This window comes from Schistocerca piceifrons, chromosome 2 (genome assembly GCF_021461385.2).
Source record: "Schistocerca piceifrons isolate TAMUIC-IGC-003096 chromosome 2, iqSchPice1.1, whole genome shotgun sequence".
Classification (NCBI taxonomy): domain Eukaryota; kingdom Metazoa; phylum Arthropoda; class Insecta; order Orthoptera; family Acrididae; genus Schistocerca; species Schistocerca piceifrons.
The window spans coordinates 480,714,803-480,730,748 of NC_060139.1; the positions used below are offsets into that span (position 1 = coordinate 480,714,803).

General features: G+C 42.3%; 1 protein-coding gene across 1 annotated transcript in view; it reads right to left on the bottom strand.

The window, feature by feature from the left end:
- LOC124777269 (nose resistant to fluoxetine protein 6-like) overlaps positions 1–15,946 on the bottom strand; it is a 189,703-nt gene that overhangs the window by 92,855 nt on the left and 80,902 nt on the right. Inside the window, exon 4 of the mRNA XM_047252601.1 lies at positions 6,775–6,992. Within this exon, the coding sequence (XP_047108557.1) occupies positions 6,775–6,992 (218 nt within the window). The remainder of the gene's footprint in view (positions 1–6,774; positions 6,993–15,946) is intronic.

Sequence of the window (15,946 nt, forward strand, 5' to 3'; positions counted from 1 at the left end):
ACACTCTTTACACCAAGCAAGATGTCGTTTGGCATTTACTGGCCTCCTTACACCAAGTGAGATGTCGTTTGACATTTACCGGCATGATGTGTGGCTTATGAGCAGCCACTCAACCATGAAATCCAAATTGCCTCACCTCCCGCCTAACTGTCATAGTACTTGCAGTGGATCCTGATGCAGTTTGGAGTTCCTGTGTGATAGTCTGCCTATTACACATTACAATCCTCTTCAACTGTTGGCGGTCTCTGTCAGTCAACAGATGAGGTCAGCCTGTACACTTTTGTGCTGTACATGTCCCTTCAAGTTTGCATTTCACTATCACATTGGAAACAGTGGACCTAGGGATGTTTAGGAGTGTGGAAATCTCACATACAGACATATGACACAAGTGACACCCAATCACCTGACCACATTCAAAGTCCGTGAGTTCCGCAGAGCACCCCATTCTGCTCTCTCACAATGTTTAATGCCTACTGAGGTCATTGATATGGAGTACCTGGCAATAGGTGGCAGCACAATGCACCTTATATGAAAAACGTATGTTTTTGGGGTTGTCTGGATACTTTTTATCACATAGTGTACATTAAGTAGCTACTATTTATACCATACCATTAATATAATTCAACTTTTACACACTGATATTTATCACACAACAAATGTACCCTGTAAGAATATAGGCCTGTTTCAAATTATTACTAGAACTTGTCAGGAAAAAGAAGAATTTTCAACTTTTGAATCTAGATAATTTATAAAAAGAGCAGCTGATACAAACAAATTTAACTTTGCTTTTGAATTTGTAGGGATTTTCAACTCCTTGCTTTATGAGTAATGAGAGCAGGTTGAAGACCTCAATAAGAGAATTAAAAATATAATTTTGAACCTTAAAGAAAGAAAACTGCTCTTGTATTTTTTACTGTAGTTGTGTATATCAAAATTAATTGGAAACCAACTTCTGTTATTAGCAACAAATACCATTAAGGAATGCCAGCCGGTGTGGCCGAGCAGTTCTAGGCGCTTCAGTCTGGAACTGTGCGACCGCTATGGTCACAGGTTCAAATCCTGCCTCAGGCATGGATGTGTGTGGCGTCCTTAGGTTAGTTAGGTTTAAGTAGTTCTAAGTTCTAGGGGACTGATGACCTCAGATGTTAAGTCCCATAGTGCTCAGAGCCATGCTTGAACCATTGAGGAATAAACATACTGAAAGTGGAAGCAAGAATGCCAAGAAGCCAGATGAGGCCTTCGCAAGATGTTCAGCTACCTGCTTTACATAGTATTTTCTGAATGAATACTTTCTTTACTTTAATTGCATTGCTACAAATTGATAATTTCAGAAGATAAGAGAGAGAGAGAGAGAGAGAGAGAGAGAGAGAGAGAAAATGTTCAAAGAAATTCAGCACCCTTGTCTTCAAGTTAACTCACTGAGAGCCTCTGAATTAGCTTGTCCATGTTATGACACCATTTCAGTTTGTCATCCAGCTGGACCACAAGGTAATTTACACACATAATTTTATTTTATGATATGCTCATTACAGGCTATCAGTAGGCCATTTTATTTGTTTGAATGTGTACATTACAATTCTTTGTGTGGTAAAGACTTAAATCAGTTGCTGTAAACCAGTCACAGGCTTGTTCAGTTATGCTTGGCTCAGTTTCACCTTTGATTAGTATGCTCTTACTCCAAAGCAAGAGCTGCTTATTTTGAAAGGTCATTTGAAATGTCATGAAGGAATGCCTTCAGGTTATAGTAGAACAAGGTGGACAATCCTAACTGTTCTTCTACAGCTCCTGACCTTAATACATTTCTTTCCCTTTATTTGATCTTGTTTTGTTAATGGTGCATATGCAATAATTTCATAAAATACTAATTTCTCATTTCTGATTAATATTTATTATTCACTGTATAGTTTTCAGACCACTGATAATAGTTGTACATTCTGTTATTATGGAAATATTTGATGTAAAGAAATACATGAATTACTATGTATCCAAACTATGTGGAGATGAAATTTTCAGTGAGAATATAGATGTTTGTTTCTAAAGCAACATAGCTCATTTAGAAGCCTTCATTCTCCTCTTCTCAACAAATGTCTTACTTTTACCAAAAATTTCATATTTCAAAAGTTATTCACAATCAAAATGTTTGTGCTACAGAATGTTCAATCTTAAATAGTGTTATTTCCAAAATTCAGTACCATTTTTCTGATTCCCAAAAATGCCTGCTTTCACTAGAATGACTTGTTGGTTTGTTAATACTAACAATATCAGGTAACCATGTTAATTATTCAGTTTGGGAAATTTAACTTTCTCAAAAGTTTTTGGTGGATTTTGGCTATACCCATGTATATAGAAGAGAGAAATGCAGATGTGCAGGAAAGGATACAACCCATGTGTGAGATTGGAGTGGGGTCAGGGAGGGCAACGCAGTTTGAGGCATATTGAGGAGAGGGACCAACAAAGATTAGGGGTCAGGAGGTTACAAAGATGAAGGATTGTTGCATACAGAAGTCTCATCTGTGCAATTCAGGAAAGCTAGCGTTGGTGGGAAGGGTTTAAATGGGTCAGACGATAAAGCAGCCTTTGAAGTTGCAAGACCTGTCCCATACACCCTTCCACTACTGGCTACTCCTGACCTGTGAAAGGCATTTCCTACCCCAACAAAGGCAGGACCACTTTTGAAAGCAGTCATGTAGTCTATCTGTAAAGTACGCAAGGCTAGTCCCCCACATAGTTGGTCACTCTTGCTTCTGGCATGATGCCTGCTTGCAGCTTGCTAGCCCTTGGCGAGGACTGTTTAGTGCCTATCAAATAAGTCACATTTTTGGATGTGATGCAGATTATAAACATTCTGCTTACAGGATCAATGCTAGCAGGTGCCACCAGCAACAACCATCATCAGTTGTAGGCAGTACTTAGAGAAACTACATCAGTGCAACTGTCAAATGGACCAACTTGCATCTGCAGGTCGTGTAATCATCAAGAGCCCAAGGACATTCCTCCCCTGCAGTGTACGTAAGCCATGATGCATTCTCCAGCAGGCAGTTGCAGTTGCAGCTCTGCTCTAGGCCACTTATGCTGGCTGCTTGTTGCATACCATCTGTTGGAGCTTCAACCTGTAAGGGGTCCGTAGGCCCTTACTATAAGTTTTGCGACAGCACAGGTCGACAGGACAAACAATCGATAGTGTGTGTCGGGTTGCGAGAGCGAGAGCGAGTGTTGAGAGAGTAGAGTAGAGTGGGACCCAGGCTGCGGGCTGGGCCGTGGGGCGGCCGGTGGCCGTAATGCAAAGCCGTACCGACAAAGGGGGTGGCCATCGCCGCGGTTTAACCCCTCTGGTGTTAGAAATATACGGGAAAGTGAACAAGTATAATTACTAGTGTGATTCAGTGATATTTTTGTGCCGATATTTGTAATTACGCGTCTACCGCGCCGACATCATCTGGATTGCAGTGTTGGATTGCAGTGTTGGATTACAGTGATTGAAATTACGTGTGACGATAATAAATAACGAAGAGGCCTGTGCTGTGATTAGCCGTTATTAATTCTGTACAACGAAGGCAGTGGCTGTCTCCTTCCTTTTGGTGTTTTTGTGATGAATATAGTTCGTTGATTAATGAAGCTGTGTTGTTGTTCTTCTTGGCACCAGTCATTCATTACTACAGCATTCGAGAAGGACAAAATGGAATGTAACAACTCCGTAGCAGTCCAATCCGATTGCCAGCCCCATTAGGTACACGGTCACATTAATTAATACCTGTTTTGGGCTGCTATCAGATCTCGATCGAGCGGGATAAGTCAGAAGATTAAACCGGAGTGTTACAAACCGAGTCAGCACTATATGCATTGTTCTGCTATGCTGCCCAGCAGCTACCACCAATATTCCTGGGGACTTAGTGGTACTGTGTAGTTGTGATTACAGTGATTATTGGACCAATATTTCTTTGGACTTGGAATTATACTTACCTCTGATCAGGAATGATCATTTCTGTTATTACTGTCTGATGTGGGACTTGATGTTTGCATGGAGATGCTGCAATAAATGTATATTCTCAGACTATCTGAGGAATCATCATTCTTTGTCATGCTGTTCACTATCATCCTCCCAGGACACACACAACATATTGAGACGCTACACTGTTTGGACTTCACTGTTGGTTATGTTATGGATATGCAATGCTATCCTGGGCTAGGATATTGCTACCGATTTAGTATCGCTTGTGGTTGTTGTCACTTCCCTGTTATTGTATTTTGTGCCTTCTTGTGTTTTTTTCAATAGACAAGTCAACTGTTTAGTATCCATTTGTATTGTAGGCTACAATACTATCAACTTAGATGCAACCACTCTGTGGCAATCTACATGGGCATGTCACTAAACAAGTATCTGTCCACTTGCCACCAGCAAAATAGCCAAGAGGAAGATGGACCACAGCCTGTGCCATCTGTATCCTTCCCATCAACATAAGCTTTCATGAACTGCACAGGTGGAGTTATCCTTTGTTCATGTGAATTTCCTCATCTCAGCTTTCAGTATAGCCTGTACTCCACTTGCCTCTATCTGTACCTCCTTCCCTGCTCTCATATGAGACTTTTACACACTTTCTGTCCCACTGGCTCACCTGCAAAGTTCTTTTCCCCTTCATCTGCTTCTGTCCCTTCTCTCACCAGCACTGCAATCCCATCCTGTCCCTATGCTCCCGCACACTCCTACAGGCAGCACTACAGAATCTTCACCCCATCCCCACCCTGCTATCCTTTACCCTCCCCAGCCCTTATGTCTTCTGTGCCCCCACTACTCACAACAGCCAAAATCATTACTCACCACAGTGGGGCCACCATACACAGAAATGACAGTGGACATGTATGTATGAATCGTGTATGTGCAAGTTTTTTGGTCTGATGGAGGAATTTGTCTGACACCTCAAAATCTAACAGTCTACTATCAAATGTTTCTGTCTGCTAATAAATGCCCCTTCTATTTGGTGAGCAGTAATCTATCCTAATTCATATTGTCAATCCACTATTAACTTATTATCAAACTAGATTCCAAAGAAGGTTACATATAGTGTTTCAGATGGTGGGCGGGCGGGGGGGGAACCCTCATTGCAGATCTCAAAATAAACATTTACCTGCTATGATCGATTAGTTAGCATTACCACTCATTATGTTGCAAACTTTGCAGTTGAGTCACATCATCAAAAAATCCCACAATACATAGATACAAGCTTACTCCATGAGAGCTGCTGAAATTGTAGTGAACCGAGAATTCTTAAGACTTTTCCACAAGTGAAGTGAGTGAAAGATTTGGCACTAATGTGTTTCACACTAATGGACATGAGTTTTTCAGAAGACTTTCACTGTGCCACTCATAGCTTATACCGGTTCATCAATAAAACTGCCTCAGTTAGTGTATTGAACTTGCCATTTACATAACTGATAATTAACAAAATCTCTGTTGAACTCACTTGGCATAATTCCAGTCTGAATGGGTATGATTAGTGTCAGCCCATTTAGATAAAGAATTTTTCATACACAGGTGGTAATCGTGGAAGTACGGCACAGGACATATTTGCATCATATTAACTTTTGGGAATGGTGTTCAGTGAGGAGTGCATAATAAGCTGGTAATGCTATCATTATCATGGACTCTGGCTCCATTTGTAATATTACCATAGTTCCACAATGGCAATGGTACTGCTTAATATTGGAATGTATGTAGCCACCATGACCAGAACAAGAATGGAGCAATAATTATATGATAAGTTTTATTAGATTGAGAATCTCCCAAACTAATCTGATCTCTGATCTATAGTGCAAACAGATGAGGAAGATTACTGGTTAAAACGCCTTGAGTTCTTATTCAAGAAAAACAGACATCCCTGTCTGGCTATTATGATGTGAGTTTTCTATAGTATTAGTAAATCATTTCACTGAACAATGAATTTCCTCAACACAGTCACTGTTGATCCTTTCTTCAAATTGTTTGTAGACTGAGCTAGCATCACACATCTAATGTCCTTCATATAATGGGAAGTTAACATTAACCTTGGTTTTATATAATTTACAAAAGTTAATGGAACATTACACTTGGTGAAAATCTTGGATTTATTAGCTGGGAAGTCCCCTAGGTGTTCATCCTAGGGGACAATTTAAATAATAAACAGTTACCTTATGGTGGGCCCCTTTACTCTGTAAAGAGTGAGCAGTGTGTTGTAAATGTAGCTGTTTTAGAAAGGTGTTTGTGGTGAGTCCACTGAGAGCGAAGTACTGTTGATTCAGATGAGAAAAAGAAGAGAAATGATGGAAGCCAATGTCCGCATGTAGCCTGAGAATTGGGATTCAACCCAAGACATAGATACATAATCTGGCATACATCAAAACAGTCCCTCATTTTTCCAGGAAACAGAAGTAACAAATTTTAACTAAAGTTATCTTGATCACAGTTAAAATATAATACTCTATTGATCACTGTTTCCAAAAATGTTTACCAAAATTGTTAGAAGGAACAAAAATTTCTAGCTTTTTCAGAATTTGTGCTGTCTACCACTGGTTCAGTCCAACCACACTAACAGAGCCTTGCTATGAAGCTGGGAACATATTTATCTTTCTCTTTCTCTCTCTTCATTTCTCTGTCTGTCTGTCTCTCTCTCTCTCTCTCTCTCTCTCTCTCTCTCTCTCTCTCTCCCTCCCTTTCTCCCCCCCCCCCCCCTCTCTCTCTCTCTCTGTCTCTCTTCCCCCACACTTGTAGCACTATTTGTGTGTAGCTGGTTTGAGACATACATGAAAGTGATGTGCACTGGACGCAGAGTGGGCTGCTCAAGTTGGGATGTGCAGCTGTCACGGTCCAGCACAACCTCCAGGCTGGCACCAAGAGGGGGCCCCACCTCACGGAGCACAGCACCCATTGCCACCTGGACCTCTGTTGCAGAGCATGTGGATGGGACACACAATGCCCACGAGATGCGGTCCCGGCGAATTTTTCTCTCATCGCCTGTGTCCTGAAAAAGAAACCAGGGACTGAAATTTCACCCTGCTGCATGACAGAGCAAGAAGTCATTATACAAGTCTACTGTGGTTTAATTACAAGCACAAAAGATATTTAGTTCTATGAACTCCAAATTATCCATATGCACCTGCCATTACTTCTGACTTCCCAGTGCAGTGGCTTGACCATAAGAACATGACTTTATTTCCCACTTTGTCACATATTTAAAATTTATTAAAGTACTTGTAAAATCAATTGCAATTAATTATAGCCAAGTTATAAAATTCTAAAGCAGTTAATGCATAATGTGCCCATATGTGAATGTTTAGAGATTCTTGTTGTGTCTTGTGTACATGATAATACTGAAGCAATCTTTACAGATCGTTCCTGAGAAGTTTGCAAGAAGGCTGATACATAGAGAGGTTGAAGAACATTAAAACATCTCATGGAATCAGGTGTACTGAAGCTGGTCTGCGTCTTCCCAACACAATATTTCGATGTCATAACTCAGCATCATCATCAGGTGTTATGATGTTGAAATATTGTGTTGGGAAGACGCAGACCACTGGCAGTACACCTGATTTCACGAGATGACACCAAATCACCAGGAAAGTCAAAGAAATAACATTAAAAATGTTTAAGGAATGACAATTACAGGGGACTTATTACACTCACTTGACACACTTCAAACAGAAACAGTGATGGGCGCTTTAGAGCACATGGAATTAGAATCCAGCTTAGTGGGAGAGAATTATTGGCACCTATAGAAAGGATTAAATGGGATTTGCTTTGATCTAAGGGAGTCCAACACTGTCGGGAAGTTATTGAGTATAACTAATAGACTTTCTTATTGATTAAAAGTGGAATATAACTGAATATGCCACAATGGATTGTTTAACTAATGGTATGAGACAGTAAGGGACTTTGATATGACTGCATGAAGTGAAGTGTTGTGTAAAGAGCATGAAGTTCTATGTTCAAGAGTGGTGGTGCATTTTCTGACTGTCCCTCAACAGTAATCAGCCAAGCAACACAGTGGTCTAAAGAACAACTGAAAAAAATAGACATCATATAGACAGCAATGGTTCTGCTTTAAAGAGATTAGGTAGTGACTGTGATTTTAATTGGTCCCGTAAATTACCTTTTGTACAGATACGTACTTGTAACATACGACAGGTCATTAGGCTTACAGTCTGGATAATATGAAATAACACATTAAATATACATAGGAGCTTTCACAAAATATATATATAAAAAAACAAAGATGATGTGGCTTACCAAATGAAAGTGCTAGCAGGTCGACAGACACACAAACAAACACAAACATACACAGAAAATTCAAGCTTTCGCAACAAACTGTTTCCTCATCAGGAAAGAGGGAAGGAGAGGGAAAGATGAAAGGAAGTGGGTTTTAAGGGAGAGGGTAAGGAGTCATTCCAATCCCGGAAGCGGAAAGACTTACCTCAGGGGGAAAAAAGGACGGGTATACACTCGCACACACACACATATCCATCCACACATATACAGACACAAGCAGACATATTTAAAGACAAAGAGTTTCAACTCTAGCATAGGTTCAGTCCAACAGACTGGCTTAAGGCCCAAAGTCTGTTTGCCGGACAGCGAGTCCATCAGCTGGGCCTGCACGGCAGTGGCAGAAGGTAGATGTTGGCGATAGTAATTGTTAGTTCCCAGGAAATGTCAGAGTTCTTTGTACGTAGCCAGGGGTGGCAATGATGTGATAGCCTGCACGCGGGATTTGGGAGGCTGTATTCCGTCCGTGGAGACGGTGTAACTCAAAAATGTCACAGAAGACTGACACAATTGGAATTTATCTTTGTTGACTTTGACACTGTTGGAGTTCAAGGTCTGGAAGACCTGGGATACATGATCTTTGCGGTCCTCAGTCGACTTGCTTAAAATGAGGATGTCATCCAGGTATGCAAAGCAGAACTCGAACTGTTGTAAGACTGAGTCAATGAAATGTTGCCATGTTTGTGCCGCATTCTTTAAGCCCAAATGGCATGAAGTTGTATTGGAACAAACCAAGCGGCGTGTGATAGCAGTCTTTGGAATGTCTTCCGGCGCTATGGGAACCTGGTGATAGACACGTTTACCGTCAATCAAACTGAAGATTGTGGCACCCAATAACATATGGGTGAAATCGTTTATGTTCAGCATTGGGTAATTTTCCATGACAATATGAGCGTTTAAGCATCTGTAATCACCACACATTCTAAAAGAACCATTGTGTTTGGTGACGAGGTGAATCAGTGAAGACCAGTTGCTGTCTGATGGCTGTAGAATTCCTGCCTCCAGAAGTTCGTTAATTTGCTGCCGGGCTGCACACAACTTAATGGAATTGAGGTGTCTAACCTTGTGCCCAATAGGAGGGCCGGCAGTCATGATTATCTTGTGGGTCATTCCGTCAGTGATGGAAGAGACTGAGAACTACACACGAGGCTAAGTAACATCTTGACGTGAAGTTTTGGGATGAGTGGGGCGCGATGAGGCGTAGCCGTTAGCGCAAGTGGGAAAAGGCAGCACGAATGTCACATGCCTATAATGTGAGCATAGCGTGTGCTTGTTTGGAGAGGTCGGCTGTGTGCACAGCACGGAGCGGAATGGGGTGCGCAGCGACTCTCTGTTGTTAACTTTGTCTCGGGCAACCAGCGTGGGCAAGAGAGGCGCCGGCATAGTGCGAGGGACAGCAATGGCCACAAAGTTGCTTGGCTGGTGCACGGGAGAGGGGAATGTTTATCAACAAGGGGGGCAGCTGCCTGAGTAGTGGTCGTAGTCATGCTGCGCGAGCGACTGTTGTTAGAGACACCGTTTGAAACACGAGGCACTGCACGTAGTGGGTGCATGCTTGGGTGGTGCAGAGGTCATTGAACACAAATCATCACACACAGTGAATGTTTTTGAACTAACCTGATGAGTGTCCATGCTGGTGTCTGCTGATGAAGGTCGATCAGGTGAAGGAACTGTGTACTGCAGTTGCAGCAGTGAGGTACGAGCCGTGATGAGCTCCGTCATACTCTGAGAGTAGATTAGTGACGCAGGTCACAATTTTGTTTGCGAGGGTGGAGCACTGGTGAACCAAATCACAAGTCATGACAGAAACGGAATGATGAGCATAAGTGCCTGAGTATGGTATATGAGTGTCAGAAGGGTGGTGTAGCACTGAACCTTGGACTATGTTTGGGGAGAGTTTGTAATGGGACAAGATATCCATACCGATAATTGGTTCGTCAACGTCAGCAATGTAAAAAGTCCACAGGAAATATAGAAGAGATAGATGCACCATAACTTTAGCAGAGCCAACAGTTTGTAATGATGATGCGTTGACAGTGCGTAGAAGCGACTTCATTGGTGAAAAAACTGGAGGAGCCAATGATGTAGGTATGATGGACACGTCAGTGCCTGTGTCAACTAGGAAAACAAGCCGTGACAAAATGTTGGTCAAATATGAATGACCGATCGGCCAAGAGGACAGAGTGCAATATTTGAGGACACCTGTGAAGTTTCCCACAGGACTCGGCGTGTTTTAGATCCTGCGGTCGGCATTTGGGTGCTGGCAAGGTAATCTGCACTTCTTGGCCTCATCCCCGAAAATCTTGTGGTACCAACAGTACGGATGAGCCAGATGTGGCGGTAGTGGTGATTGTGACAGCGGAGGAGGTTTGTCCTCGTTGATCTGTTCCGGAATATAAACCGGGACGTATGGTACGTGTGCGATTCTTGAGTGCTTGGAAAGAGGGGAGAGAGGACGAGTACTGCCCGGTGGTGTAGATGGTGTGGAGGCAGAACGAGCTCTGTCTCTGCTTGCACACGGCCAGTAAACAGGCGGTGTAGTGCCAACCAGCGGTGAGAGGTGTACTGGTTGTTTTTGTTGCAGTAGTGCACACAGCTGATCTGCGATGCGAAGGCAAGAGTCAATGGACTTGAAGGAGTGCAGTAGCAGGTGTATCTGCAGGTCGGTAGGTAACTTGGCACACCATACCGCCCACAGGGTAATGTCCGGCATCGTGTGTTCACTCACAAGTAGCTGAAGGTGGCGTCAGAGTTGTGACGGAGTGCGGTACCCCAGGTGTTCCTCCTACAGGATCTTGATTATTAATTCCTGTATCAAGCAGCCGAGTCGGTCCAATATTGTCTTCTTGATGAGCTTGTATTTTGGTGGTGGTGATGGCGAAAGGAGGAGGTCACAAATTAAATCTGAGTGGTCATGGAGGTGCATGATGAGACATAGAAATTTAGTGTTGTCGTCGGTCACCTGATGTAACTCGAAAAGGAGCTCCAAAAGCATGAACCTTAAAATGGGGTTGTCCTCATATAAAGGAGGTAGCTTCGGCAGAGGGCCAGGGGGAGAGGGGGGGAGGGACGAGGGTGGCTTCAGTGTATATTGGAAGGCCTGCTGTCCCGTGGTAGGATAGGCTGTCCTGTAATTACAAGCAAACACGTCCCAAACAACGGGCGTTTGCAATGTCCCTGATGAGTCATGGAAGCACGACACAGCAGGTACGGTCGGTACCGTGAGAACGAATGGATGAGTGGCGCATGAGGTAGGCCTGTAAACTGGACCGGAGGTTAAAGGCACAGTACTTCTATTGTCCACCTCGGAAATGACGCAGAATGCCAGTGCGGCAGATGCAGACGGTACTGCGGAAGGAGCGAGTGGCTGTATGGTCAGAATCAGGCACCCTGCGAGTGAGGGGGAGGGGTGGGGGTATGTGAGGGGTGGTTTGGTACTTGGTGTGGCAACACCGAGAGTTTTCTGTGCATTTTCGAAATGTACCCCATGTGGTAGGACCATAAATCACTGGTGAAACCTGCTGGCGGTCACATTGTTATGGTACAACATTCATGGATTGTGAAACGCCGTCAGGTGTGCTCAAACACATGTGGTCAAGAAACTGGGCAACAGATCTGGTGGTTGAGCCTGGCAAACTTGATGTATAAAAATGTCCATCATTAAATTGTGAGGAAGGCAAAACTGGCATAGCTTGATAGCAGTTGACCGTGTGTGCATTTTGCACGAATGGCGGCATTGCACATGGCACTACTGTAACCAACATTTTCGGACGTAGAGGATCAAAGCATGTGTGCGAATTTGGGTCCCTTTGAACACTACACGAACGATCGATCGTTACACGATTTTGGAAATCATCCACTTCACCTTTCACATGCTGGGGTGCACAGTCCAGCGACAGAAAACCTGAGTCCATTGTTTGAGGAAACGGCGTAACACTTGGCTGTTGTAGAAATGCAAAGTTTGAGGTTAACTTCGTTCGAGATCATGAATCACTGTCTGTTAGTGGCGAAACAACTGTTGGCAGGGAATTGGAGTGGCCTGGTAGTAGTAACTGAACCTCCAAATCATCGTGTAAAACGTTGGGTTAGGCAGCCATGGTGTCGAATGTAAAACCTGTTAATTCCACACAGATGGCGCAGAAGTTGTGGAAGGCATAGAAACTTTGGGGTCACCAATATGGGAAACGGGAATATGGATAACTGTATACACAACAAACTGTTCCCATAAATGTCCCATAAATGTATATTTCAGCACAAAGAAAGATACGCTTGTACACTGTACAAGGTACAAAGGCTGACTGGAAAATTAACATGGCAGCTCGTCAGCGCAGTTAAGAGTTCAAAGATCATGCTTTATGTGGTTGATGTGACCTATCGATGCCACAAATCTAACATACGTAATATAAATAAAAAGTAAAGCACCTAACATTTTCACACTAGTTCACTTTTACCTGAAGTAAAATGGCACAGTTGCTGGAATATGCCATTCTTTTCTACACAAGATGTATTTTTGATCATAGTTAAGTAGAACCCTACAAGTCAGCAGAGGCAACTTTGCCACTTCTGTCCTGAGGTGTTTCTGGCATGAGCCCACCTTCATAATGGTTCATTCAAGCAGAAAAGAATAATTACTGTGTTGTTTAGAAATGTGCTCCAGTCACTGTAAAAGCTTTACAATCATTTTCATGAACCTGAAATAAATTAAGAATATTTCACCCATGACAATGATTTGTTAATGTGAAAAACGTCAAGTTTCACCATCTCTTGGACCCCAGGTAAAACTTTAGGTCCCCCTATAACTGGCTGGGTAAACTAACTCCAGCATCAGAAGAAGACAGGGCCATAACATCTCCAGTAGAACCACACCCAGAAGGCACGGTGGTGTCCACACCAGCCTTCATGCTGGGGACAGCTTTACCTTTAAATGTGAATAACTGGCACCAGGTTTGGTTCCAGAGCTAGGTTCTGGAGAGGGTCACAGTTAATTAATGACCACCACTCTCCTTGGTATCTCTCATCTCCCCCCCCCCTCCCCCCCCCCACCCCCCCACCCCCCCGTCCCCTCCCACACTCTTAACAAGCCCTTAACAAGTCATGGATGCCTAAGATTGTAGAAATAATAACAATAAAACCTATTAAATGCTTTATTAGAATAACAATAATTTGTTTACAACAGTGCTTGGTAAACTGCTTGAGCACAGCTTCCAAGAAGTAGTACCTCATAAAATTACTTCTTATCTGTGTCAAGGGATTGGTTTCAGAACTACTGGCAAAAAACTTTGCCAAATTCATAACTTATCTATATTGATACATGAAGATAAGTCATTGAGTAACAATATTACCAAAAATCTCAAAACGTTTTTGACCAATTTTCTTCAAATTTTTATACAATATTCTAGCAAAGGTACACACAGACATATGCTATATGTTTTAGCATGTACGGTATATAAATATTACTATATAAACAGGAAATTTTGTATGCAAAAATTTCATTTATACCTATTCTTTCTCCTTACATATAATTTTGAACAAAAGCTGTATACACAGTGACGAAATGTTTCATTTTCTTCCTGAGAGTCATTTTTAACAAAAAATGTGAAAGATGTATTTATGGCTTACCAGCTTATGAGTAAAATACTACTACAGAAGGGGAAAACATTCAAAACTTCGTACACCATACAAGTCACAGACTAATTTGAAACTTGATGCAATGGCTGATGGGAGCCACCAGAAATGGGAAATGCCTATCCTCTCACAGATTAAAACTATGTGACATACTGTCAATGAAGCTTCTTCCATCACAGACCCAGGAGCATTAGAAATTTCATTCTCCTTATACCAATGATTGCAACTGAGTTACCTATTCATTTTAAGTGACTTCAGTTCCCTATCAGGGTTTTATTAATGACAACAATACACAAGATTCAAGGTCAGAGACAGGGAGGGGGAGGGGCAGAGGAAGGGGAGGGTTTGGAAATGGACATATAGAGATGGAAGGAGGAGATTGACAGAGAGGGGGGAGAGGAGGTGGAAGAAGGGAATGGTGGGGGCCGAGATGGGCAGAGAGAGGGGATGAAGAGGAGATGAACAAAGAGAGGGGAGAAGAGGAGGAAATGGGCAAAGAGAGAGGAGAAGAGGAGATGGACAGGGAGAAGGGGGGAAGGAGATTAGGACATATTTCCCATTCCCACAAACATTTAGCAATTGTGAAGCATTGTTGGGTTCACTAATATGTTATAGAATTGAAGTAAGCACTCACCATTGTCAGTACTTTACCCAGAACTAAGACTACTCAATGGGTAAATCATGAATAAATGTTTAATGAGAACAATAATGATTAAAAAGTAAATAAAAACAATATAGTACATATCTGTTACCGAGTGAGATGGCGCAGTGGTTAGCACACTGGACACACAATCAGGAGGATGACAGCTCAAACCTGTGTTCGGCCATCCTGATTTAGGTTTCTGTGATTTCCCTAAATTGCTTCAGGCAAATGCTAGGATGGTTCCTTTGACAGGGCATGGCCGATTTCCTTCCCTAATCCAATGGGACTGATGACCTCGCCATTTGGTCCCCTCCCCCAAATCAACCAACCAACCAACCAACATGCCTGTTATATGTACATATATGGGTACACGTTTCCAAGTTGCAAAAATATAACTTACATTTTAAAGAAATTGTCCATAGTCCTTTGTTTTAAAATTTTTAGCAGCAATGTCGCCCCATCTTCCAAGAAGAATGGTGTCATGGAGTAGCTTCCACTTGCTTCTCAACATAATGCAATGCCATGTCTAGTGAGTGATCACTGGTGCAGGTTTTTCAGGCAATTCCTTGTCGTCACTTTCTTCAGTGGGTTCACTAACCATTTCAACAATTGCAGCATCGGTCACTTCGGACTGTTCATCCATTCTGAAACATCACTCGCATTCGCATTTTCACATCCAGCAAGCTTTTTCGTCAGTTCTGCTAATGGGAAGGTCATCTTCGTCTGTACTGTAGGTATCGATTTCATTCTGTAAAATCTGTTTCCGAGACTTTTATTAGTGTCACGCTTTTATTTCAGACCATGAATCAGCTAGCAATTAAACTACGTACTTGATCGTAGTTTGTTTAATGGTTTCTTCACCTTCTGTTGTTTGTGGAAGCATCTGAAGCAAACGACGATCTTTTTCTTCAAGCATTGTAAAATGCCTTGGTCCTAGGCTGCATTAAACTCGTCGCGTTAGGGGGTAAGAACAATGCACGAAAATGGTCATATTGAAATTCTTTCTCATCAGGGTGTGAACCAGCGTCGTCAAGCGTTAAGATTGCCTTGGAAGGCAAGCACTTCTCTTTTACTTATCTTTCGGCCTCCGGAACAAAATCTTCGAAAAATCATTCTTAAAAATATTTTTGTCCATCCAAGTAGATTTTTGGAGGAAATATATAACAGACAGTGCAGAAGCAGTGATATTTTATAAAGCTCTAGGCTTAGCAGACTTCCCTATTATCAGCAGCTTCAGTTTATGGTCTCCACTTGCATTCTATGCATCAGGAAAACTGTTAACATCTCTTTTCGATTTTTGTAGCCCAGGACGCCCTATTCTTCTTTTGGAGCTAGAGTTTTAGATGGAAACATTTAATAATTTAGCCCTGTCTCATCACAGTTAT